Raw genomic sequence first — 25,069 nt, forward strand, 5'->3', positions numbered from 1 at the left:
AATCTCAGGAGCGTCTGATCAGGAGAGAACAGGCAGACGTGGGGCCTAGTGGTCGGGCAGTGCTTGCTCAGTGAGGAGGGTCACCATGTGGTGAGGCCCATCGGTCCTCCTCTTGAGTGTTCCATGGTTTCTGGCAGCATCAGCCGAGTCAGGCAAGCAATGAAAGAGAGAACTGGGGAGGCCCTGGAGAAACTTAGGTCACAGAATCACCATGGGGGAGATTCTTCCGTTCTTTACCTGACAGATGCACATGAACGCTCCCTGTGCCAGGTGCCAGGGATACAGTGGTAAGCAAAGCAGGTGGGGGCCTGCCCTTTGTTCACTCAATACCCTGTTCTCTTGGATGCATCTGCCACTAGCCGACAGTTGGCCAGGGCTTACTAGGTTCCCGCCATGAGGCAGGAAATGAGACAACAGGTGCTGTGGGACTGTACCACCCTGCTCCCATCGAAATGAATGAAAGCTGTGTGCTTTCATTCCCAACAGCCAACACCTGCGACTCTTTGTAGGTGGGCCATCCCCAGGCTGCTGGAGCTCCCTTTGCAGTGTGTACAGAAAGCCGGAAGTGACTGGAAAACAACAGCCCTTAACTGATGATTGACAGGTACAGACCTGTAAGTACTTCAGTCCAGTCGGGGACAAGAATCAGGTGTGATTTAGATTGTTCCCACAACTCCCCCGCTTGACTGAGCTCAAGTTTGCTCTCCTGGGACGTTGTCTGATCTCACGCCCTTGATGGCCCTCCTTCCTTTCTGGTCCCTCACCTTCATATGCTTATCGGGGGACCACTTCCTAATAACTTCCTTTCAGACAAATCCTCCGTTGGTCAACATCTACTTATGAGGAACTCCTCCACTCACCATAGAAAGAGAAGAAAAAAGGAGGTAGTGATGGTTCCTGTCTTCATGTCACTACAGACAGTGACGCAAAGTCTCAGAAGTCATTATGAATAATAAAGTACAGCTTTGCACAATAATTCCTTTTGTTAGAGAGGGCCTTCCAAATTACCCCTGTAATGTGCTCACTCTCCCTCACTTGCATGCAGATACGCTTTTTGAGTGGGACACCTGAGGAGGCATTACTGCTAGCTTGGCCTTGCACGTAACCTGCACTTTGATTGCTTCAAGCCTAGATATACCCGTGGGGTGGCTGCTGTGTGTAAATATCAACCATTGTGTGTTTTGCCGTGTTCAAACAGTTGAGACACACTAGATAGGAACCCTGAGAGTTTGGGGCTTTGTGCCTGCCTAGGCTAGGTTCACAGGAATGGGGCTTGGAGGGCTGGACTCCTCCCGGCCCACTTGAAAGCCAGGAATGTCTTTCACTTCCATTAAATCCTTTCTCACCAAACCCACCTATTCCAGGAAATTTTCTCAGATGCCTTCCTCTCCCCGCCCAGCTCACACTGAGCTTCCCTTCATTGGCACTGAGGATAGTGGTTTTTTTTTGTTGGAACCACACGGCCCACTTCCACTGTCTCCTCAAGGTAGCTAGAGTCTCCAAACTTCTAGCTGAAATCACAGGCTGGTCAGGCAAGGAGGTGGGAGCTGGGCTGGTCTGCTGTGACGGAATCATAGTTGTGGGCAGAGGATGAGCTTCAATGCTCCAGAGCTTGGTTCTTCCTAAAACCAAACCTGTGTCAGTAAGTGTGGATGCAGGGCATCTGCACGGGCAGGCTGCCTGGACCCAGACACCTCCCCTTGGACGTTGATGGGATCACTGCCTAGAGTGCCTGGCTGTCTGGTGAACTGGCAACTCTCTATCTCCTTGACTGAGCTCAAACTTACGGTGCCTCTCAATTCCAGAGACTAGATTTGTGGTCACTCCTTCCAGGTGTAACCTGGAAGGTTTCTGCTCCTTCACCAGACTTCTGAGTTCTAGCAACCTTGGGTGCCGAGGCCTCTGGACTGTGACATATATAAGCCCATGCTCCCTGGTAACACAGAATCTGTTTTCTGGACCTTTCTGGACCGCCTGAGTGGTGATGTGTATAGCGAAGGGTCTTGTTTTACCTCCCTAGGTTCCCTAAGGCGGCTTGGCTTACACACGTGAAGTGCTCATGAACTGTGTGATTAATTGCAGTTCCTCCTCTAGGCCTCCCGCAGGCCTGGCTATGCCATTCATTCATTTCCTCATCCATTCTCTTTCCATTCATTTATCTCCCCACCCACTCAAGTCATGGAGTAAGCATCTGTATCTGAAATAGTGACTCCATTTCCTCTGTCCCGTCTCACAGACGGGGGAAGGGATTTTTACCCTAAGAACTTAGTCCCAGGAGAGTGGAGTGGACATATGTTGGAGGCTGCAGACAGGATGACAAAGAAAAGGCACAAGTGCTCTGCACACAATGTCAATGTCAGGCACGTACATCGCAGCGGGCAGGCGCGGGCCTGCAGATTACAGGGGACGTGGGAAAACGCTTTGATTCGGCCCCATGACAGTGTGCTTGGGACTCAACTGCTCCTAAGAATTGATATTTGTCCTTGCAAGGTGTGTGTGTCTCCACAAGTAAGCTTTGGATTATTGAAAGATAAAGAATGTATTTGCACCTCCCATTACCCCCGAGTCCTTGAAAGGAGACTGGCCTGGGGGGGGGGTGGCTGCAGCCCACCCTGGGATTATTCTTGAATGATGAATTCAGACTTGAGAAATAAATACCCACTGCCTGCCCAGCCTCCGGTAGGGATGGAGGCAGGGAGATCTCCAGTGTGCAGTTGGAAGGAGAGACCCCCACAGAGATGCCAGAGTGAGGTCTGGGAATAGGTCAGGGTGGGATGAGCCCACATGGAGAGGCTTGTGAGGTTTAACTCCTAGACACTCCTCCCTTCATGGTCTAGACACTCTTATTGTGGAAAAGGCATATTAGTACTCACTTTTAAAGTTGTTTTCCTCACATGGTGTAGTATTCTCCGAGGCTTCCGATGGACTAGGGAAGCAAGAATCACCTGTGCAACTTTGAGGGTGGGTTACAGAGGGCAGGCAGGGCCAGGGCACTCTGGGGGGAGACACCTCTGTTCTCCACCCCTTCCTCCTTGCTCAGGGCCAGTGGCAGCTGCAACAGATTTGCTAGGAACGCAGGGGAGGGAGGCAGGCAAAACACCCAGTTCAGAGGAGAGGTGGTTCAGAAGGGGCCTGGAAGCAACAACCCTCTTTCTCAAATACGCCAGAGAGAGTGGACCCCTAAGGCAAAGGGGAGCTGAACTAGGGCGACCCACAGCTGAGCACCTGCTTTGGTCACCAGGGATTACACACAGGATCAGATAGTCATAGGTTCGAGGAGCTCACACCCAGAACAATGCAGTTTTGCAAAGGGCTGGGCACGTGGCAGGTGCTGAGTGATTGCTTCTGAGAGGGCTTCAGCTGGGCTTGAAAAGCCGTGTGTGCAATGGCGCACAGGTGCGGATGTCCGTGGGTACGTTGGGGGTGGGGTGTGCTCCCGTGCAGCTGTCTGTAGTGTGGGAGAGAGAGGAGGGGTGGAGAGGACCTGATGCACCTGCTCCACTGGCCAGAAGTGGTAGGTTTCCTCGACTAAGGGCATCTGAAGGGCCACACTAAGTACCTTACTCTGTGTCTAGTTTAAATGATAGTGCAGTCAACAGTGGTTCTCAAAGCCTGAAGGGGCATCAGTGTCACCTGGAAACATGTTGGAAATGCAAATTATGGGGCTCCATCGCAGACCCACCGATTCAGAAACCACGGTGGGGGGTGGCGTGCGGGCCGGTAATCTGTTTTGCTGAGCCCTCAGGTGGCTCTGATGCAGGCCCGATTGGAGAACCACTGGTGTGTAGTACTCGGAAGGGGACCAGGCTTTGGAAGGAGGGTGGGGGTGCTGGGGAGGGAGGTGTGAGGTGGAGAACTCACACTGGTGAAGACCTGTTGTCTGAGCAGTGAGTGACACTTCTAACATCTCCTTTAAGGTGACCTGAGCAGTCACCAGGAGATTCTGTACCGTCACACTCTCAGTTACAGTTGGAAGACCCAGGCCTTGGGGAGTTAAATGACTTGCTTAAGACCACCCAGTAAGTGCTAGAGCCAAGTTCTGCGCCCAGTCTGGCCTGACTCCAAAGGCAGGATTTGCCTGTCACTGCAGGGGCCTCCTGGCACCGCACACGAGTAATGGCCTGGGCAGCGGTACCCGAGAGCCCACGGCTGTCTGGGTGGGAAGGGGCCTGAGGCTGGAGGGCCTGGTAGTGGGCCGGTGCTGAAGCTGATGGGAGAGCAATGAGCCTTCTGCTCTTACTCCTGTCCCCAATTATTTGAATTTTCATAAGGTTTGCCATTCGCACCAGGGAGCTGAGCTTAGCAAATGTACTTTCCTAAGTGACCAGCTGTCATCTGGGAATTCTCGAACTGAGAGGTTAAATGCGAGGTTAAGTGAGAAAAGCCGAGTGAAAAATTACCTGCATGCTGTGATTACTTTAGGTTTTTTTTTTTTTTTAAAAAAAAGATACATTAAGAGCACAGAGAAAAAATTAAAAACAATTCCTTTCCAAGTTGTGCTATGTGGCTATAGTAATTTGTGTGATGAAGATACATTCATTCATTTTTGAAAGTGTGGCCTGTGCCCAGTGGCAGAGGATGGGCTCTCTCTTCAGGACGGTATCCGGCTGTCCCAGCCCTTGGGGTCTGTCCCCAAGGCCAGTAAAGACAGTGACCGGGATGTGGCCCAGGGCGGCGGTGGGACAGAGCTGACGTCAGAGGTACTTTGACATTCTGAGATTAAGCCCCAGGGACCTGTGTCCTCTGGAAATGCCTCTCCATGACAGCTGCCCTCTGGAGGGATTAAGAGGGACTTCGGGGCCGAGGACCAGAGTGGTGCAGGTCATCCTGGGAGGAGCAGCGACTTGAATGACTGACTCAGGCAGCCTCTGCTCTCCAAACAAAGGCCACCCAACACCTTTAAACACAAAATATTCTTTTATTTGTCAACGAAGGCTACACAGGATCACTTCTGGTTTTGTTTTTTATGCCTTCCCCCCCTAGAAGGTATCTACATCTGCATTTATTTACAGCCTGGTCGGTATTTACAGTCAAGAATACAGTGTTAGAAACACAAAAGTGTTGAGAAAAAAACTTCTCAAAATTAGTTCCAGACTTCAGGAAAACTATTTCCACATGGTAAGGCCAGAGTCTCCAGTGTTGGTCGTCCAGAGGCAGCTCGGGGGAGTCCATTTGCCGAGGCTGTGGGATCAGGAGCCTTCAAGAACAGGCAGGTTTAGAATAGTGGGGCCCGGTGTTGGTTGCATCCTGGGCTGCCGGGCACCACCAGATGTCTGTGACCCCGCCTCCGGCAGGAGGGCTGCGTGGCTCGAGTGTTGGTCCCTTGGGGGCAGTTTGCCCTCCAACTCAATCACATTTTCTTGGGGACCCAAGGGTGGCCCAGTATCAGGCTTTTGGCATTCCAGAGGGGGTAAGAAACCCAACGTTGGCCCCACCCAGGCCTCCCCCCACTCTGATCTTCCACATGCACGATGAACCCTAAGAGCTCACTGCTGTCTGGGGTGGTCAAGTACACAAGGCTGGTTTTTGAGAATGTAAAGGTTAGAGGGGATAAAGTTTCTGTCACCTGAGCAATGAGTCCTCAAAATGAGTTTGCTGTTTTTTGAAGGTTAAAGGAAAGGGCCTTGAACTCCAGAGTTCTTCCTTTGAATCCCCTTCCCCCCAATAAAATATAGACAAGTGTATAAACTTAGCTGGGAATTATGAGCCTTCAATGGAGGGCTTTTAGTCCTAATGAGGATCCCAAGGAGAGACTGGGCTATTCCTGGACCGCTCGGGTAGGCTGCACCTCTGGACCAGAAGCCATGACCTGGGTGTAGAGGCTGCTGTGGGGAATGAAGAAGAGATTTGACTCTGAGCACTGGGAGCTCAAACCTCGAAGCCGGGGACCCCACTGAGGCCTGGGAAGCTCCTCCCTCCTGGCCACCAAGCTCAGCATCACAGCTATCACCTGTGGCCACCACGAACATAGGCTTCATATGTGAGAGACAGTATTCTGAGATTTCACACTGAAAGCCTTGCCTTTGCATAATGGAAAATCCTGCCATCTATAAAGGTGGTACTTAAAGTCCCAGCTGAAAAGGTCCTTCATTTTTTAAAACAAATCTGATTCCTTGTTATGTGTCTATAAAAGCACTGCCCAGTTTTCCTTACCTTCACCTTATGCTCCCATCCCACCCCGTCCTGATTCTGTAAAATCACACCTCCTGGTCATCCTCAACCTCTGGCCGGTTTGTTAGGGATTGTTTCAAATCCGCCATCCCGTGGTAGAAATCAGCCAGCAATTCTGAGACACGCACCAGAGGCCGACAAAGGTGTCATTTACCATGGAGTTCCTTCCCCTGCTTCCCCTGGGCATAGCTCTGCCCTCAGAGCTATGTCTGGAGCTGGGTAAAAAGAAAGTCTAATTCTATAAAAAGCAAAGCTGGGGAATCACTGAAGTCCTGTTTCAGGTGATGGCAGAGGGCTGAGGATGAGGGGCTGACGGCAGATGTGGAGAGCAGGGGAGAACTCTTCCAAAATAAATCTCTTTCTAGGGTGAGAGGATGACATCCTGCAGAATCATGAATGCAGCCAGAGAAGGAGGGCTGGCTGCTCCAAGCAATGGACCCGTTTTGGTCGGTTAATGCCAAAAGGGCAGGTGCCATCAAGGATGGAATTCGATGGCTAGAGACCATTGAACAGGCACAGGGAGCTCTGGCTTATGCCTTCAGATTCACTCTCGCTGCGGGACTGGGATCACTGGCCTCCATAGGAGGACGGACTAAGAAGGAGGCACCCAGTCACCTGCCAACCCTAATGGAAACCAATTCCAAACCGGCCGATGAAGCCCAGGCCAGGAGCACCATCTCCAGGGGCAACGGCACCAGTGTGAAACTGAGGTGCCTGGTGCTGCCTGCTCCACACCTGAGACCCCTCCTTTCAAGCCTGGGGATGCTTCAGCTTCTCCCTGCACAGAAGCTGGACCTCCTTGGTGGTATATAGCTCAGGGAAAATAGAACATCAGTCATTTAAAGAAAAGGAGTGCTCACTAATTTTGTGGTTTTGATCTTTAAAAGTCCACACTGTTACTTTGGTGGGGTTGGGGGTGGGGGTGGACGGCCAGAGGGCTGGGAGGTGCAGGGCAAGGATGCCCTTGGCCCTCATGCTGTCTCTGGCCCGACGCGGATGTCCCTGGAGGGCCTCGACTGACGTTGGGCAGCCAGCATGGAACTGACCAGTGAGGAGAAGGGGCAGGAGCGCTTTGCGCAAGAGCCCCTATATCAAGAGTACATTTTGAGAGGCATAGGTCTATTTTGGATAAAAAGCCGTGTTCTTCGGGCCAAGCTGTTTTCCATCCCCTCCAATGATGATCCTGCTGGGTGGGAGCCCGTCGCCAGCTCCTGCAGCACATGGTGGACCCGAGGAGCACGCATCTGCCTCAGCGGAGCTCTGGACCCAGAGGCACTGGGCACCCAGGGGACCCACAGGCCAAGGTGCACTGTGGCAGCAGTGTGACTTTTTTTGGAAACAGGAAGAGCACTTAGCGAAACACATCTTCTAACCCCAGTGGGATGACATAAGGCAAAGCCCCCCTTCCAGAGAAGCTGTGGATGCTCCCCCGCTGCCAGGCAGAACCCAGGCTCCACGCCGCTCCGGTTCTCATGCAGTGAGAGACCTTCTCGGTTTCATTAAATTGTGTAATATTCTGAAGACTCTGTGAGTAAGGCTATAAAGGTGCCATGAGCTTATCAGTCCAACAAGGTTGCCACGGGGAAGAGCTCAGACTCAGAATTCATTTTCCACACTTAATGTAAATGTAACCCATAAAAGTCCCATTTTCTAAGAAGCCCAGCTCAAAAGGAAGCATTTGGCTTCCCCTTGTGGTCTCCCAGAGCCTCCTGTGAGTGGTAATGACAATGGTAATTAGGCAGATGAACCAGGAACAAGCTCCTGGCTCTTGCTGCCGCCCTCCCCTCCCTCCACGCCTCCTGTGGCCTGGTAGCTGCTGCCTCTCCCTGGGCATGCCCTCCAGGTGTGGGCTGTACATACTCCTGAGAGGGCTTTAGCCTCTTCCTAACCACCTCAGGCAAAGGTCTTCACAGGGACAACTGCAACCATGGCCTCCAGGATCCATGGGCACCAGCCTCAGGAACTGCCCCAATCCTGGTGGGGTGGCTTGACATCACAAGGCCACACCAGAGTAGCTCTTTTCCTGCTTTCTTTATCATTTTTCTTTAAAACCCCGGGGAAGCTGTTTTAGAATAACTTCACAGAAGGAATTTTCTGAAAACCTCTCCAGCTGCCTTTAGCTCTGTGATTAGCCCATAGGTGGAAGACAGAGGAGCCTTCAGAAGCTGGTTAGAAGGATGCTTGGCTCATGCCATTCTCTCTTTGGCTGATGTTTTCTTAAACATCTTCCCAGAATTGAAGGCCACCAAGCCCCTCTCTCCATACTCCTATTTCTCAGTGGTGGCAGCTGAGCAGTGGAGGGAAGATACCCCATGTCCTGGGGAGAGGGCTTCACCATGGAAGGCAGGCTGATACCCTTGCCACCACTGCCATCCTTGGGCCACTGTGGCCTCCCCCTCCCTGGACCTGGTGCCCACACTGAGGGCTTGCTGTGCGGTGCTGGTTCTCACATTGGACTTTGGCAGAGAAGAGGAGGTGCATAATGAACATCAAGGGAGGCCCAGCCAACCACAGTCATCTGGGGTGCCTCTACCTCTTGGGGAGCATGAGGCTCTTAGCCCTGGGATGTTCTGTCACCAGACTGGGGGAAAGGACCTGGGAGACACTTTCTCCATCCCAGCATGGGGGTGGCACCAACAACTACACAGGATTTGCAAAAGGGACAGGGGTTTCACTTAGCATCAAAAATAGAAAGCTTGACCAGGAGTTGGGGGCAGCTTGAAAGAGGTGCTGAACGAATCGTGAAATTCTCCAGAGAAAGATGAAGCGACCTGGGGTCCTCCCCAGGCAGGGAACACAGTGAATAAAAAGCCGTAACTCATCTGCCGGAGCTTAGCCAAGGATCCTTAGGTCCTGCAGACCCTCCTTCCAGGCCCCTTTAGAAGTTTGGTACTGGCCTGTTACTCTCTGCACCCCTCACTCCTGCCCAACCCCCACTGAGGAAAGGGTTACATGAGACAAGTTAGCACAGACACTCGTGTCTCACATCACACTGGGTACCGAGGGACAGAGACACACCCCAGGAGATGTGTCTCAGAGAGGAGAGAGATACCTCAAACAACAAGGAATAACCTCAAGGAAAAGGGAACAAAAGACAATAAAGTTTTCATTGTGATCACACTACAGAAAAAAAAATACCTTCTGTTCTTTGCAAAAAAAAAATGCGTGAAGGCCAATTTTGTGTTTTTCTTTTCTTAAAAAAAAGGATGTTGCATAAATTACAATGCAACCAGTATCTTTTTTTTTTCTTTTCTGCACTTGGTAAAAAAAGGATTTTTTTTTTAAAGTACAACACAGTCCGGTGTGCGGCCACAAAAGAGTAGCTGTCTTTGGCAAGAAGTCCAGGCCGGGGTCTTCTCTGTCACCTTCGGCCCATCTCGCTCTGTCTCATGAAGTGGATGTTGTTGGCGCTGTCTGACAGTTCTGGGTACTGCTCCACGGAGATCACGAAGAAGCCGTCGTAACCTTGAACCCGCCCTGTGTTTAGCGCCTGCTGCTTCTCTCCCTCTGTCCAGGCCCGTAGGCCCTCCTCCCCTTCCCTAAGTCGCTGCTGCTCACGGGCCCAGGCCTGGCGCACGGCTCTCTGCCGGGCCAGCTCCAACACCCGCGCTTTCTCCTCATCCAATGTCGTCCCATAGCGGGTGTTCAAGCACAGTGCCCCGTACTGGAGCTGAATGTCTGTGTAGCGTCTAGTCCTGCCATTGAGCATCGTGTTGATCTGGGACACGGTGACATTGACCCCATTCTCCAGGGTTCGCCGCCCCCCACTGAGGCCCAGGATGGCCAAGTCAGCTTCTGAAGGCCCTGGTTTCACAAAGTAGTGGGTGTCCACCCCCTCAATGGTGAAATGCAGGTTCTCCAGGTAGTGGGCATTGTTCAAGATGGCGGCCACCCTCCGCCCATCCTCGTTGGCCACACTTATGATGTCTGTGGTCACTCGGCCATCCTTCAATGCAAACTTGACCCCCTTACCAAAGATTGAGCCACTGGACGCGAACTTCTTTGTCTTTGGGGCCTGTTGGCAGCTGGTGATTGTTGAGCCGTAGAGCTGGTCAAAACGTTCTAGGGTGACGAAAGCCTTGAGCTGCTTTTGCACTTCACACTGTACCCCAAGGATAGACTAAAGGAGGGCAAAGGGAGGAAGGAGAGAAAAAGAGTGAGACGAAGCAAAAAACCCCAAGGGTCTGGAGAATCACTTTACGTAACTAAGTCAAATCTATCCACATTTATTAAGCTTAGCACGTGGCTCTACGCCCGATCCCGAGAGCATCCAGCCACCCTCCAACCAGTCGTTCGCCATCCTTCCATTCAGAAACTGTTCTGGGAGTATCTACTCCGTGCCAGGTCCTTCCCTGGGCATTGGAGTTACAGCAAGGAATCAGACATTGTCCTACCCTCAGAAAACTCATTATTTAGTAGGGAAAGACAGTGTGATAGGAAATAAGTACAATCAAATGTTGCCAAAGAGCACGAATAACTATAGCTAAATAATTCACATTCATTGTCTCATTTCATCGCCACAATAACTTTATATAACTGGTGTTGCTACTTTTCTGACAACACCTAAGAAAACTAAGGCTCAACGAGGTTACAACTGGCTCACCAAGTATTCAAGTCAACGGTCAAACCCAGGTCTGTCTAACTGTAGAGGCTCAGTTTCGAAGGAGGGCTCCTGAGCAGGGAGCAGCAAACAAGGCTCAGAATAACTTGGCTTGAAGGTAGAGGGGTGAGGTGGAGGAGGCGGGGTTCAAGGACAAGCTCATATTTGAACTGGAACTGGGAGGACGAAGGGGTAATGTTAGATGGGAGGCGAAGTAAGATGACAAGAAATGATTTATATAAAACCTCTTACTCTGCTTTCTTGCTCTCTGCTGTGTTTATAAATGATTTTCAAGAGGGCCTCTGCCCCACTGTGCTTCCTGGAGGATCCTCAGGTGCCCCTACTCTTGGCTGCTTTGGGGGACACTTTGGGCCCTGTTTTCTTGGCATACTGCCTATCTGTCCCTCCATGGCTCGGGGAGCTCTGCAGAGCAGCAGGCCCCTGGGCCTTATTAGCAACTCAGGGAAATGGCTTTAGAAACAGGCCCATTTGGCTTCTCACTGAAATTAAGTCCTCTTTATAATTAATAGAACCCTGTCTGTGAACAATTATTTCCTAGAGTTTCACGAAAGCTGCAGTGCTCAACAACAAAGATCTCCGATGCCTGCCAAGGGCAGAAATCAATAATGCATTGACAGGCCAGGCTGGCGAACAGGCTGTCAGAGCTGGGGCTGTCTCTGTGCAGCAGAGAAGGCGACCTGGTGGTGGTGGACGAGCTGAGCCGCCGGAATCAGCCCTGGGACCGGGCCTTGCTGTGGGCGTCTGGGCAGCCTGGAGGGCTTGTGGGGGCTGGGGAGGGGAAGGGCAGGGCGAGGGCAGCGGAGAGCAGCAGAAAGAGGATGGGCTTGGTGGCCAGACAGACTTGGGTTCTCATCATCATCTGCCTCTTCCAGCTGAGTGACCCTGGGTAAGTTCTCTCTGAACCCAGGTCTCCTCATCTGTAACATGGGGAGACATGCCTAATTCATGAGATTGTTTACTTCTCTCAGCCATCTTTCCATTCACTGAAAGTTTTCCATGCCCTGACTCTGGGCTAGGCGCTTTGCCGGGTACCACATAAGACCCAGTGCTTGCCTTGGTAGGGTTCACAGTCTAGTGCAGAGACAGGAAGGAAAACAGGAATTGAAACCCAGGGTGGTGCGTGCCATGAAAGAGGAAACGATGAGGTGCCAGCAGAGCAGAGAGGTGTAGGGTCTGGGGGAAGGAGACAGCAGGAGACCTAATGGAATCAGGTAGGAGTAAGAAATATGGAAATATGGATGTGCATGTAAGTTTCTACCACCAGCAGTATGCCTCCTGGCCACCCTGCTTTCCTCCTCTGTCTGCACTGGGATCCCCTGAAAGCTGGTCTCTGACCAACTCTCCTGCTTTCACTGGCTGCCGCTGGGGGCCCAGGAGAGCCAGCACCCAGCACAGACATTATGAGTGGGTGGTGGTGGTGGTGAGCAAACGGATGTCTGAAGTGGGGGCTGGGGGAAACTGTTTCAAAGCACCTTCCTGGCAATATAATTCTTTGAGCCTTTGAAACTGAGTCATGAAAGAGAGACAAGAGAAAAAAATGTTTTTTGAGCATCTACGGACAGATCTGGGTTTGAATCCCAGCTCTACCCCTTCTGTGCCATGTGGCACTGGAAAGCCTCAGGCATAACATCTGCAAAATGAGAACAGTGGTACCAGGGGAGAACTATGAGTTAATGTATGTAGAATGCCTTACACAAGGACAGGTACAGTGAGGTGCTCAGAGAAATGCCACATTTGTTTGTAGAATGCATCTTCCCTCCTTGCATGTCCCGAGTGGGTGGTGACAAAGGCTCATTGCTTTTGTGGAACTCCAAACTCAGTATAACATACAAAACTTCTTAACATAGCTCGTGAGGGTGTGCGGGTCCATGTGCCACTCCAGGTGCATCCACGGTGACCCACCACATCTGTTTCTATCGATGGCCCAGACCTTCCTGAAAAGCTAGTGGGGCTCACTCCTGAAATGTGCCCGAATTACCTTGCTGTTGTCCCACTCCTGGGTTTTCATCTGTGTGTGCATGAGCTCATAGGACGGTTCCATGGCATCCGTGTCGGGCTTGGGGTAGCCAGGAATCACATTGTGAAGCTGGAATCCAAAGGTGAGCAGCCAGCTGTTGACATCTGGGTGGGAGAGAAGCAGAAATATCCCCATGGGGTAGGCAGTGGACCTCAGGTGTGACAGATCCAATAAAGTGGCCTGCAGTTGGGCTGCAGCTGGGGTGAGGACGTGGCATGCGGCTGTGGGAGGGTCAACTGGTATAAGCACTCTGGCAATTGGGTTCATGGTGTTAATGCCAAAGATACCCTTGGGACCTAGCGACCCCATTCTAGCTATAAATCTCAGAGATGCACCTTAAGTCGAACCTAGGTTTCCAGGCTCCCCTTTCTGCCATCACTCTACCCTCCGGGACTGTCAGCTTCATACACCAGAGGCAGCTGTTGGTGGGTGAAGACTCCTCCACGCTGACCCCAAACATCAATAGGAAACTCTTGCAGAGGACAACCGCCACTCCCAAAGGGAAGATTTATAGGAATGACTTTCAAAGGGAAAATTCACTTAAGAAACAAACTCTCCATCTTCCTCCAATTCCCTTTGCAGAGATTGGAGCCTTGGGGCCAAAGCACCACTGGGCACAGAGATGGCCTCTGCCAGCCATCAGAGTCCCCCCCACCCCCACCCCGATCCTGCCTGTCAGCCTAAAGAAGTCACTGACGCTAACCTCTTTGTGCCTTCTTTATATTGGGCTTGAGGACCTAGCCCCATTGACACGGGGTTTATTGATTTGTTGCATTCCTTGGGGATTACTAGTTACAAATACTACGTATAGGGACAGGCAGAATTTTGCCATGGGTGTTTGGCTCATTAAAGAACGGAGTCAGAAAGCCAAGGCATGAGGAAAAGAGCGAGTGGAGGGTGTGCGACCAGCTGCCTGGCCCCTGTTGCTGATGCCTTTTGTGTGCCCAGCACCGTGTCACACAGACTCTCCCTGGCCACCAGGACCCTGAAGGGGAGGTGGGGCATGGGCATGGGCAACTCTGACCTCAGAGAAGAGATGCAAGAGGTCAAGAAGTCTCTCAGTTGGACACTCCAACAAGTCTTCGTGAAGAAGGTGGCATTTAAGCCAAACACTGAAAGCTGTGACCATTTTGTCAGGCTTCGATGGAGAGGAAGGGGGCATTTCAAGAAGTCTGGTACATAAGGGGCAAGGCCTGGGAGGGCAGGTGAGTGCAGGGAGTGTTCAGGTAACCAGACAGCAGAGAGAGAACCAGAGGGGGAATTGTGGCTGGAGCAGGAGAGGCTGGATGGCAGGCAGGGGTGATTTGGGGCCTGCAGCAGAGAGTTTGAGCGTGGCTTGAGAGGCAAAGCAGTTGTTGACCAGAGGCCTGGCCTCTGAAGTCTGGGGAAGGCAGGGTTTGGAAGTGAGCCCCAAGGCCAGCAGCTCCGGGCTGCGGGCACCCAGGCCTGGTTTTAGCTTCTTCCCAGGAGACAGATCCCTGGTCAGGGAGGTCCTGTTTAGGATCCAGGCCTTGGTGGAACTGTCTTTCCCTACCACCCACTGAGTTCATCCCAGTCATGGGAGTGTTTTTCCAGGGCCGACAACTGTGTCCCTCTCTCCACTGCCTCGCATGCTGCCTTCCCATTCAAGAACCTTCTGTTTGCCTTCGTTGTTTTTTTTGGATGACCCAGAGTCCCTCTCTGGGGTATGAGACCTGGAGGTGCCGAGGTGGAGGAGTGGCAGAAAGGAAAGCCTGGAAACCCAGGTTCTACTTCTAGAAAGATCATAGGGAAAGGCCATGGTGACGCAAGCAAAGCCCAGGTCCAGACTCTGGCTCCTAGACTGCAGACTGCGTGAACTCGGACAGTTTCCTTAACCCTTCGGAGGCTGGGTTTCCTCACCTGCACGCTGATGGTAGAAACAGTTTCCAGTAAGTAGTGGAGAAGAATACCAGGAGTGTCACCATTTGGGGGCGGCCACCAGACCACAGGGACTGCTGTATGTTTGTTACAGAAGTGTATCTTACAGTGTCCAGCTCCCTTTCTGGTTCGTGGAAGGTTTTCTGTGTTTCCTCAAACCTATGCCTCTGCCTCCCTGGACCTCCATTTCCTCATTTGTAACGTGCGGCATTGGGCAAATTCCCTGTCCTGAGCTTCTGATAATCTCTGACTCTGTGAATCTTGGCAGATGGTTCTTTGGAAAATGAAAACAAACAATAAGGGGGGGGTAGGTTGGGGGAACCCCACCAAGCCATTTTGCCTGAGGCTGAGAACTTGCACCTGAATTTGTAGTTGCAAAGGCAATCTATCAGGAATACTGCAAAGTCCCAGGAACCTAGCGCTCTGAGAAGGGGGCTGGGCCTTAACTGTAAGTGATGGAAGGCGGGAAATGTTCTCATTACGCCTTTAGGAAAAATGCTGAAATTGTTTTATTTTATTTTTTTATAGTTGGCTTTTCTGAAGAGTTGAGAATTTTACTCTTCCTTCTTATGCCATCAGACGCAGACCTGTCCCTCAAGTTAAAAGGCTCCTCTCTGCTCATCCGTCCCAGACTTCAGGGTGGCCACCTAGGGTAGCAATGAATACTAATTCATTTGTTGCACTTTACAAAGTGAATCCGAATCCAAGGATGAGCAGAGGTCTAACCCCAGCCTTCCCCTTTCTAAATGGGCCGGTGACTGTACCTCTGACCCTCACTATCCTCCTGCAGAAATGGGGCTGCAAGTGAGGGTTAAGTGCGATAGCGTGTGTGGTGCCTCTGTGGTGGACATATGTTGGTTGTCTTCCTAGCACCTCATTATGCCTGCTCACTCGTTCTTTTGGGGTCTTCATGTAGTTCCAGGGAAGCTGACTCAACGTAAGAGTTCAGTAATGGAGCATGTGACCTAGACAAAGCCAATCAATGGATTCTATCTCCCCAGCAATAGTGATTCATTCAGGGGTTGTCATGTGACCCAAGCCTATCCAATTGGAGTGTATCTCACAACCCCTGAAGAAACTTTTGAAAAAAAGATGCTCTTTTTAATATTGTTGTTGCTGGATGTGAATGAAGTTGCATGTAGACCATGGAGAAGCTACAAGGTAAAGTTTAGGGAGAATCAGCAGTAGTTTGGTTTTAGTAGTAAAATGGCTTTTTGCACCATTTTTTTTTTCAGCTACAGTAACCTGCCAAGACATCTCATAGGAAACTCGCTGCACAGTGAGGCAGGGCGTGAGATTAATGCAGACAGATGTAATGGAAATGTCCTTTCAGCCTGTTAAGCTGTTCTAGGGCTGGCAGCAGTCGAGCGTGGTGGGGAAACCTTGAGGGGATGCTCCAGTGCAGCCACAGGCCCCAAGGTGTTCCCACTGCACCTGCCCACCACTGTGTTCTCGTCTTCCCCACCTTGGGACTCTCAACACAGCCGCCGTAATTCTCTCAACACGGACTCCTGGAATTCTTCCCTGATAGAAGAATCCTCCAATCGCTGTCAGCAGAAACAGGGTCCAGATGGGGCCACCAAGTTCGGGGCCAGGAAGCCACATCCCTCAGGGGCACTCATGTGAGCTGTACTCATGGCCCCCTCCACACTCTTGTTTGTGCTGTTCCCTCTCCCCAGACTGCCCTTCTGTCCACTACCTGGTGGAGATCCACTCTTGCATGGGCCTCAGATATCAGCTGCTCCCTGGCCACGGCCATCAGTGTAGCCCTTCATCACAGACCCCTCGTGCTGGACAACAGGTGTCTGTCTCCTCTCCCACCATGTGCATTCCTGGAGGGCAGGGATCATCTTTCTCTCCCTAGTGCCTGAAGCAGTGGCTGCATGGTGGTGGTGGTGGGGGAGCACTTATTGAGTGAATGAAACTGCCTTAAAATAGGAAGCGAAGAGGACTGTGTCACAAGTTGGGATATGCCAGAAACTCCCGTCTATAAAAAGTGCTGGCTTTATCCAGCCAGACCTGAATCCCCATAGCTACTCCGATGTGGAGGTCATCTGTGGCTGGGAGTGGCTGTTTGATGGGAGGACTGTGGCTGCTGGAGACATGTCTGGCATGTGTGACATATGGGACACTATACACTCAAGCTGGTTTCACAGTAGTGGAAAGCAAAGCCCACTTTTTGAATCAGAGGCTGGAGCAAAAGGGACCAGCGTGAGCCATGCACTGCGCTGGGCAGGCTCTAGACAGCATCTCAGTTTATCCTTGCCCCAGGCAAGTTCTTTCTGCCTCCTATTTGTCTGTCTGTTCTTTACTCCTTTTGCTAGTCTTTTTCTACCTCCTTTGGATTGAATATTTTTTATATCTCCACTGACTGATTTGCAATGCCTTTGTTTCACTTTTTAGTAGTTGCTCTAGGATTTACAATACGCATACTTAACTTACCACAGTCAGGGTGGGTACTTTAACTTCAACGTACAAATCGGGAATTCGGGGAAGTTAAGTAATTGTTGTGACTGTGAGAGCTTAGAAATGGTGGGGCCCTTCTTCCAGTTTTGTTTCTCTCCAAAGTCTGAATTTCCCATTATTTCATCCCAAGAAAGAGCATTTAAAAAAAAAGCTATACCTTCACATAACTTCTCAGAGACTCATAGCCAGCCTGACTTCTGGGTCGGAAACTCCCGAAGTGCATTCTAAGGACTGTGCCCAGTGAGATACTAGGGCTTCAGGGTGAGAAACAGGGAAATAGTGGGCAAATATGTTAAACAGTTCTCTTTACTACAGGCCTTCTCAGAGCCTTTATAAGCTGAAATGCAGTATGAAAACTGAACAACAGTGGCTGCCCTGTCAAATTAATTTGATGCCAGAAACAGAGCCTTTCTTTCCAGGGCATTTCTCTGAACTAGTATTTCTTTGGAAAACGCTGCTCTAAGAGAGAGTCAGTGCTTCCCATCACCCCACGGCAGCTTTCTGAAGGATGGCCGTCGTGTCAAATGATCAGAGCAACAGGAAGAGATGACCAGTGTCTGCCCCCCGAATGAGCCCTGATCCTCACCTGTCATGAAGCACTTGATGTCCTGAGAGTTGCTGATGGGGTTGTTGTTTTTAAACATGTAGAGATTAAACGGCATGATGCTGCTGCTACTAAGGTGCTTCCACAACTCATGGTCTGGGCTAGTCCAGCGACCAGCCAGCACGTCATAGTCCCGTCGGCCCAGGTGGACGAGCTTGGTGAGTGGGTCATAGAGGCCACCGTGGTAGCCGATGATGATCTGGAAGTTGGGGTTGGTGTCCATGTAGATCTCCCCGTAGGCTGTGTACAGGACCTGCTTGATCATCAGGCCTGTTCCACTGAAGACAGCAAGAGGGGTCCCGATGTTGTCACAAGCTATGTAGAACTCATCGCCGCTGCTCAGCTCCATGGCAAAGAGGTGCCCTTGCAGGTCGTAGTAGAGGGATGTGATCTCAGAGCTGGAGTGGTTGTAGAGGTGGGTGACCTTGGTGGGGTTGGTCAGGTCCGCATAGAAGAACTGCAGGTGGTGGCTGTGGCTGCTCTTGCTGGACACGCGCCGCCCTAGGCCGTCATAGCGGTACCTGACACTCCAGCCCCCAGCCCGGTTGTAGGCCCTGATGAGCAGGCCAGCTGAGTTGTACTCAAAGACATCACCACCCCGCTGCCTCAGGAAGCCATCCTCGTCCACCTTGTACTGCACGTCACCTAGTCTAGTGATGCGGTCACGGAGGTCGTACCTTAGTGGGGTGAGCCGGGCACTGTTCCCTGGGCTCAGTAAGTGCAGGTTCCCGTTGAGGTCATAGCTGTATCGCCAGAGTGGCTTGTCATTGATGGAGACGGTCTGAAGCTGGCCATCAGCGTCGTACTCATAGGAGTAGCGGGTGGTGTTGGCATAGGGTCCCACCTTCAGCTCCTTTTTCACCACTCGCCCCATGTTGTCATACTGGACGGTCATCCAGTACATGAGGGAGCGGAAAATCTCGTATTGCACTTCCTTCATCCGCCCGTACGCGTCAAAGTGCTTGGTGTGGGTCATGACCGCAGTGGTGATGATTTGGTTAATGTCATAGTAGATGACACCAAACTTCCCGAACTGCTCTGTCTTGCCTGACACGTCATCATAGCGGTAGAGATCGATGGGCAGCGGGGTCTCGTTGATCACGGCCTGCATGCTGGTCACTCGGAAGCTGTTGTCATAGTTGTAGTCGAAACGAGCATTGACCATGCCCTCCTCGGTGAAACGGAAGATCTGGCGGTCGATCAGGGGCCCGATTTGACGGTAGCGGATGGTGCAGGTGAAGCCCTCATTCTGTAGGTTGATGGTCTTCAGCATGCCTGCTGTCTCGTCGTAGGTGAAGCTCACCTTGGTGGTGTCATACAGCATCTCGGCTAGCTTGGACAACTTGCCATACTTGTATATCACCCGGCGGCCGGTGCCCAAGTAGAAAGTGTGGAGGAGGTGCCCGTCCTCAGTGAAGTCCTGGATGACTGAGGCATTGCCCTCGGGGGGCTGGTAGATGTTCCTGTAGTAGCCCACTGAGCGAATGGTCTCTAATGTCTGCCGGGCCACGTTGGGCATCGTCACGGAGGAGAGGCGGTCGTTCTTGTCAAACTCAAAGATATACTGCCTCTGGCTGTGGAGGAGCAGCACCATGGACTGCAGGGAAGGGAAAACCAAGAGATGAGAGCCAGGTGGTGGGGAGGAAGGGTAGGTCTGTGTGCCCAAGGCTTCTGGAAAGGAATGACAGGCCAAGGAAACTGGTGGTTCTCCTAAGTTATGCCCCAAACCAGATATTTCCAACCAATTTGCCACAAGACACTGCAGTGAGGCACAGGGGTGCTCAGGTAAGGGTCGCTCTCACCCCTTGGCCTGGCAGGGCCTGGGGCCCCAGAGCACTCTGACCATTTCCTTCTCAGGGCAAGCAGCCTTGTTGGTTTGCCCCTCTGCGTGGTACAAAAATGATGACTTTAGTATGTGATGGGGTGTTTGAAAGGCTGGGAGCACTGGCCTAAAGTATTTGCAGCAACTTCTCTCCTGGCTTTCTTGTTCCAGATTCCTTCTAAAATCAATCCTCCTACTCAAGCAAGAATGATTTTCCTAAAACACAGTCTGACAATGCCTATTGACTACTAAACAACTTCTGCTGACTCCCTGTGGCCTACAGGATAAAGACCAAGTCTGAGAAGGGCATTTAAGGCTTTGCACAATTGTTTATACAGTAACAGGTCATTGGGAATGGAGAAACCTGGCTTTTAACGACAGACTCAATGTGTAGATCTGGGAAAGTTCTTCCCCTCCCTGGCCTTGGTTTTTCAGCATGCTGGATGACCTTCAGGGTCTCTCTTACTACTGCCACAGAACATTGCTCTCGGAGATGCTCACCCAGCACAGAGCAGGGGAGACTGACCCCAGAGCAAGCAGAGCCTGGGCTCTGGACAGGTGACCAGGAGTAGGAAACAAAGTACAGGTCTGGGTACCAAAATTGGCATGTGAGGAGACTCTCTTTCAGGACAAAGTTATCAGATAACAGCCTAGGGGGATCTAGGTATCAAGGCTACCATTTTCTCCTCTTTGGGACCAACCTATGATTTCGTTTCTTTCTATTCCTTATCTCTCGGGTGAAATGAATCCTTACCTGAAGCAAAGGGATTTACCAAGGCCACACCCAGCACTTGCAGCTCAGGGTTAAACACCTCCTGCCTCAGAACTGATCCTTAGGCTTCTGCTTTGTTCTCAGTGACGGGATCATCCTGTAAGCCCTGGACCTGGGAGCAGACCTCTGCCTGTTTGGGACTCTGTAAATTGAGCTAGTGTTTGATTTTGTCCCAGCACCCCTGCCTGCCACGTTATCACCACGACCCAACCAGATGCCTCTCAGGACCCCCTGGCCCTCTGCTGCAGATTTTCCTAAACATTTCCTTTTGGAGACCACACATGAGTCAGACCTATTCTATCAAGGTCAGCAGAACAGGCCTGGCCATGGGTCGAGTCACAATGACAGGCCTTCTGCATGGCAAGGCCAGTGAAGGAGGGAGACAAGACACCTGCCTTCTCTAAGTATGTGTAGCTCCATGTCTTCCCGTCAGCAAAGATCCTGGATGTGATGCGGCCCGCCTGGTCATATTCCATTCTCTCAGACATGATGCCCCTCTGGATGCCGGCGATGTGGCCCCCCGGGGAGTACGTCACGTTGACGCCGTTTAGCCTGCTGCTGGGCGACCAGAGGCTGGGCCGCCCTGCCTGGTCATACAGGATCCGGAGGGTGAACTTGCGGTGGTCATCATAGATCTTCTCCGTGCGTGTCACGCGGTCAAAGTCCAGAGACAGGAGGTTCCGATTGTGAACCTGGAAAGGGGTAGGAGGGAGGAGAAAGTTAATCTGGATATTGAGAACTTGCATCTGAGAAGCTCCTGAGTAGAGGAGGCAGCACAGGCCGTGGGTGTCAACAAGGTTTAGGTCCTGACTCTGTCACTTGTCTGCTCTGTGAAGTTTCCTCATCTGTAAATGGGAATGATAATGCCAATTACAGAGGGCTGTTTTGGGGGCAAAGATGATGCAGATGCTGAGCAAACAGTAGCTGTTACTAAAGACGATCCACATCATGTCCTAATGTGATTCTTCTAATGAGGACAAAAGGCAGATCCCCTTGACTCCCTTCTAAAAAGGGGGAGACCCCGTGGGGCCAGCAAATCAACACCTGGCCCATTCATTATGTGCCAGGCACTGTGTTCCTGTTTGACACCAAGGAGACAAAAGCTCAGGGATGTGAAGGGACATGCTCCAGGTCTGGTGGCTGGTGAGTGACTGAGTATGGGTTTGACTGTCCCTACTACAATGTGCCAACAAATGCCCAGTGGTCCTCTAAGAAAGTCCAACCCTTCTTGGGGCTTTGGACTTCCCTCCCCAGCTGGGACCTCTCCTGCCCTCTCTCACACAGTGAGGGCTTCTTGGTCACACTGGTTGGCTCCCAAGGCTGCTTCTCCTCCCTGGAGGCCCTGGGGGGGCAGTGCGGGTTTGAATCTGGGACGGCTTCTCTGGCTGTGGGCCATCTGGGGACACAGTCCTAGCTTTAGAACGTTTGCTCCTGCCCCCAGGATCAGGGGCCCCTTGTATGATCCCCACCTGGGCTGCCAGGTCAGCACGTGATTTCGTTTTCTTTCAGAGTCCGAAATACAGGGCAACCACAGGGGTAGCAGGGAGTCAGGGGTTTTCATATTTTAATGAAGAAATATACTTCAGAGGCCTGTTTCTTTATTTGATACCTGTTACCCCTGAAACACTGCTAGATACTCGGAAGCTAAAATGCTGACTTCCTCTAATCAGTGTTTGGATATGTATATAAATATACATATATCCAAATGTATATTTGGATACATTTTCTCACTCTTCCAGTAGTCATTGGTTAAAGAGGACAAGTTAGGTCACGTGATACAAAACAGCACATGGGGACTGAGGTCACGGAAGGCCCTCTGGGGTCCTGTGTGGTAAAACAGGGCTTAGGTCTAGCAATTAAGGCCAGGATTCCAGCCTCAATTCTGTGACTTCCTGTGTGACCTTGGGCAAGTGTCTTTCCCTGTCTGAGTCTTAGTTTCTTCCTCTGTACAGCAAAGCGCTGCTGAGAGGATTAAGGAAACCTAAGTAAATTACCTAGTGGAGTGTTGGGCACATAGAAGGTATTGAATTAATGATTGCAATTATTTTCTTGAAATGACAACAAATGATCACGGTCATTCTCCGAGAAAGTAGAGACATGTGTGTCTCCCCCTTCTTCCCAAACAAATTCTAAAGCCTAGAAAATAAGGATTTATAATGATGATGCTGAGATGACTTTAGCTGTGAATGGCCTGGATATAATAAGGTTGCCTTCTCAGGGGTAATCAAACACAATTGAAGAAGCAAAAACAGTGTGGCAGACAATTCCCATGAAAAATCTCAGGCGTTGGAGGCCGAAGCTGTGCTCGTTGCTGAGAGCATAAAAGAAGCTACAAGGTCTGCACCACCAACAATGATGGAGCCCTTTTAACAGCATCATTTGGAAGGTCTCCTGTGACTCCCCCCAAAGTGCTGCCACCCAGCCAGCTGCCCCCCGTCACCCCCTGGAGGACCCCTGGTGAAGGGGAGCTACACCTCTGTGGCAAAATTAATAAAATTGAATTAAGCAGCTCACTGGGGAACTGCCTAATGCTTCCTGTGCTTGGCAGTGGCGGCAATGAGATTATTTTACATCTTTCTTTATTAAAAAAGTTCCCAGTTGCATTAAAAAATGAGCTCCATTATGGGGAAGCACACCGGCTAACATTCTAATTCCACATGCTGCCACTGTGGGTGGCCATTTATATTAGGAGGACGTGGAGATGTGGCCACCTCACTGGAGTGCTGTTAATCTCAGGCCAGGAGAGGGACCAATTCAAGCCTGGGAAACTTTTGGTCCAGTTCACACGGTTGAGAGGAAATGCTAATAGCACTAAACGCTGCCACTTACAGACACCTGGGGTCTACCAGCACCTGGCTAGGTATATCAAATATATCATCTGGGTTCTGCAGAAGGATCTAAGGTCAGAGGAGTTGCTCAAGGCTGCACATGGCCAAGGGCAAACTTCCCATTTAGCCCACTGCCTCACACGTTCATGAGGGGCTGCGGGGGGATTCAGACAGGGGCTCAGTGAGGCCACAGAGGACAAAGACAGAGAGGCCTTCTGTAGGGAACTAGTGGAGGGCTGTTTCCCACATTAGACTGTTGCAAGAGTTCTTGGCTGTTGAGAGGAGACAGGAAGCCTAGTTTTCTGGCTCTAGTGGTGTGATATTGGATAAGTCACTTAACGTTTCTATATCTGTGGTGAGAACTTAACTATGAGACAGGGTGCTTATTCTCCAGTCCTTACCAACACCTAGCTATGTGAGTCCGGGACAATCCCTCTTCTCTCTGGAACTCGGGTGCCCCGTGTGTGAAACAGGGGCTTCAATGAACTTTCTTTGCTAAAGGGCAGGGGTCAAGACAGCCCAAACCACATGGCCTTGAGGGCGCTTCTATGGTTTCTAGGAGTCAGGAACATCCAGCTCAGCTCAGCAAGTCTCTACAGAGCATCCATGGTCTCCGAGGTACCATGCTGAAAGCCAGAGCTAGTCCCTTTGCTTTCATTCTCCCCATCCCCTTCCTTTCTAAAACTGCAGGGCAGAGAAGCTGGGCAATCAGGCCCTGGGGCAGAGAAGTCACACTCTATGGACACACAAGAGTGAGGCAGAGAAACGGCAGGTTCAGGGGCACCCGCAGACTGAAAAGCACTGTGAAATGCCAGGCTACCAATGCCAACCCACTGGCAGTGATGGCTGTGGTGGGGGTAGTTTTGTTCATTTAGAAAAAACTGGAGAATATGGCTTAGGTTCCAAACAGCTAGACTGAACTTTCGGATATCCTAGCAACAGTAATAGTAGTAAGAATAGCAGTAACAGCAACAACAGGAGGGGGTATTATTGACTACTCACTATGGCCCAGACTCTGAGGCACTTCATGTATTTTTTTCTAACCTTTGTAGCAACTTGTAAAATTGGTTCTATCTTTCTCATTTTATAGATAATGAAATCGAGGCTTTAAGAGATAATGGATTTGCCCCAATTCACTCAGGGAATAAATACCAGAAGTTGGAAATCCAACTCAGGCCTGGCTAACACCAAAGCCAGTAATCTTGCCACAAGTAACAGCGGAACATATGTACAAGACTCTCACTACGTGACTTGCCTGCTTTACTTTCCACCTTTTATAGGTGAGGAAACTGCGAGCCCAGGAAAACTCTCTCCCCCGGGGGCAGTTTCAAGAACAGAACCCAGTTCTCCAGATTCCTTTTCACTCTTTCCCCCCAGGACTCAGCCTCCAGAGGCGGAGACCTCCTTGGGGGTCCTGCTCACCCGCAGCCTGCGCCCGAAGACGGTGACCTGGCCCCGGGCCTGCTCCTTGCGCTGCCGCCACTCCACCAGGTTGAGGCCGTTGTCAATGGGCAGCGTGACGTTCCTCTTGCCAACGGTGGGGTTGACGGTGCCGGCCAGCAGGTGGGGCTCTGTCTGCAGGGCCACCTCCATGCCGTTGGCCAGCAGCAGCCGCAGGGAGCCATCTGCCCCGATGTAGTAGCTGTTGCGGACCTGGTCTGAGGGACACAGAGGGCCAGACTTGGCTCAGAAGGGATGAAGATGGAGGGGGCTGTGTGTGTGGCAGAGGCAGGGGAGTGGTTTTCAAATGTGTTTATTGTTCTGACTATAGAAACAAAAACATTATTATTGAAGCAAACTAGAAAAAATATGCAGATCAGCCATAATCTCAACACCCCTCCAAAAAACTATTGTAAATATGAGGGTATA

At 51.1% G+C, this 25,069-nt stretch overlaps 1 protein-coding gene across 8 annotated transcripts in view; it reads right to left on the bottom strand.

Moving 5' to 3' along the window:
• Positions 1 to 4,930: 4,930 nt before the first annotated feature.
• The window catches only part of TENM4 (teneurin transmembrane protein 4), a 737,502-nt gene continuing 717,363 nt past the window's right edge, over positions 4,931 to 25,069 (bottom strand). For all 8 annotated transcript variants that reach the window (XM_053924565.2, XM_053924563.2, XM_053924561.2 and 5 more), the window contains 5 exons: positions 24,623 to 24,858; positions 20,768 to 21,064; positions 17,761 to 19,375; positions 12,771 to 12,913; positions 4,931 to 10,291 (listed from right to left, as the gene is read on the bottom strand). In XM_053924565.2, the coding sequence (XP_053780540.1) occupies positions 9,533 to 10,291; positions 12,771 to 12,913; positions 17,761 to 19,375; positions 20,768 to 21,064; positions 24,623 to 24,858 (3,050 nt within the window). In that variant the 3' untranslated portion in view covers positions 4,931 to 9,532. The remainder of the gene's footprint in view (positions 10,292 to 12,770; positions 12,914 to 17,760; positions 19,376 to 20,767; positions 21,065 to 24,622; positions 24,859 to 25,069) is intronic.

This window comes from Desmodus rotundus, chromosome 5 (assembly GCF_022682495.2).
Source record: "Desmodus rotundus isolate HL8 chromosome 5, HLdesRot8A.1, whole genome shotgun sequence".
In the NCBI taxonomy this organism is placed as follows: Eukaryota; Metazoa; Chordata; class Mammalia; order Chiroptera; family Phyllostomidae; genus Desmodus; species Desmodus rotundus.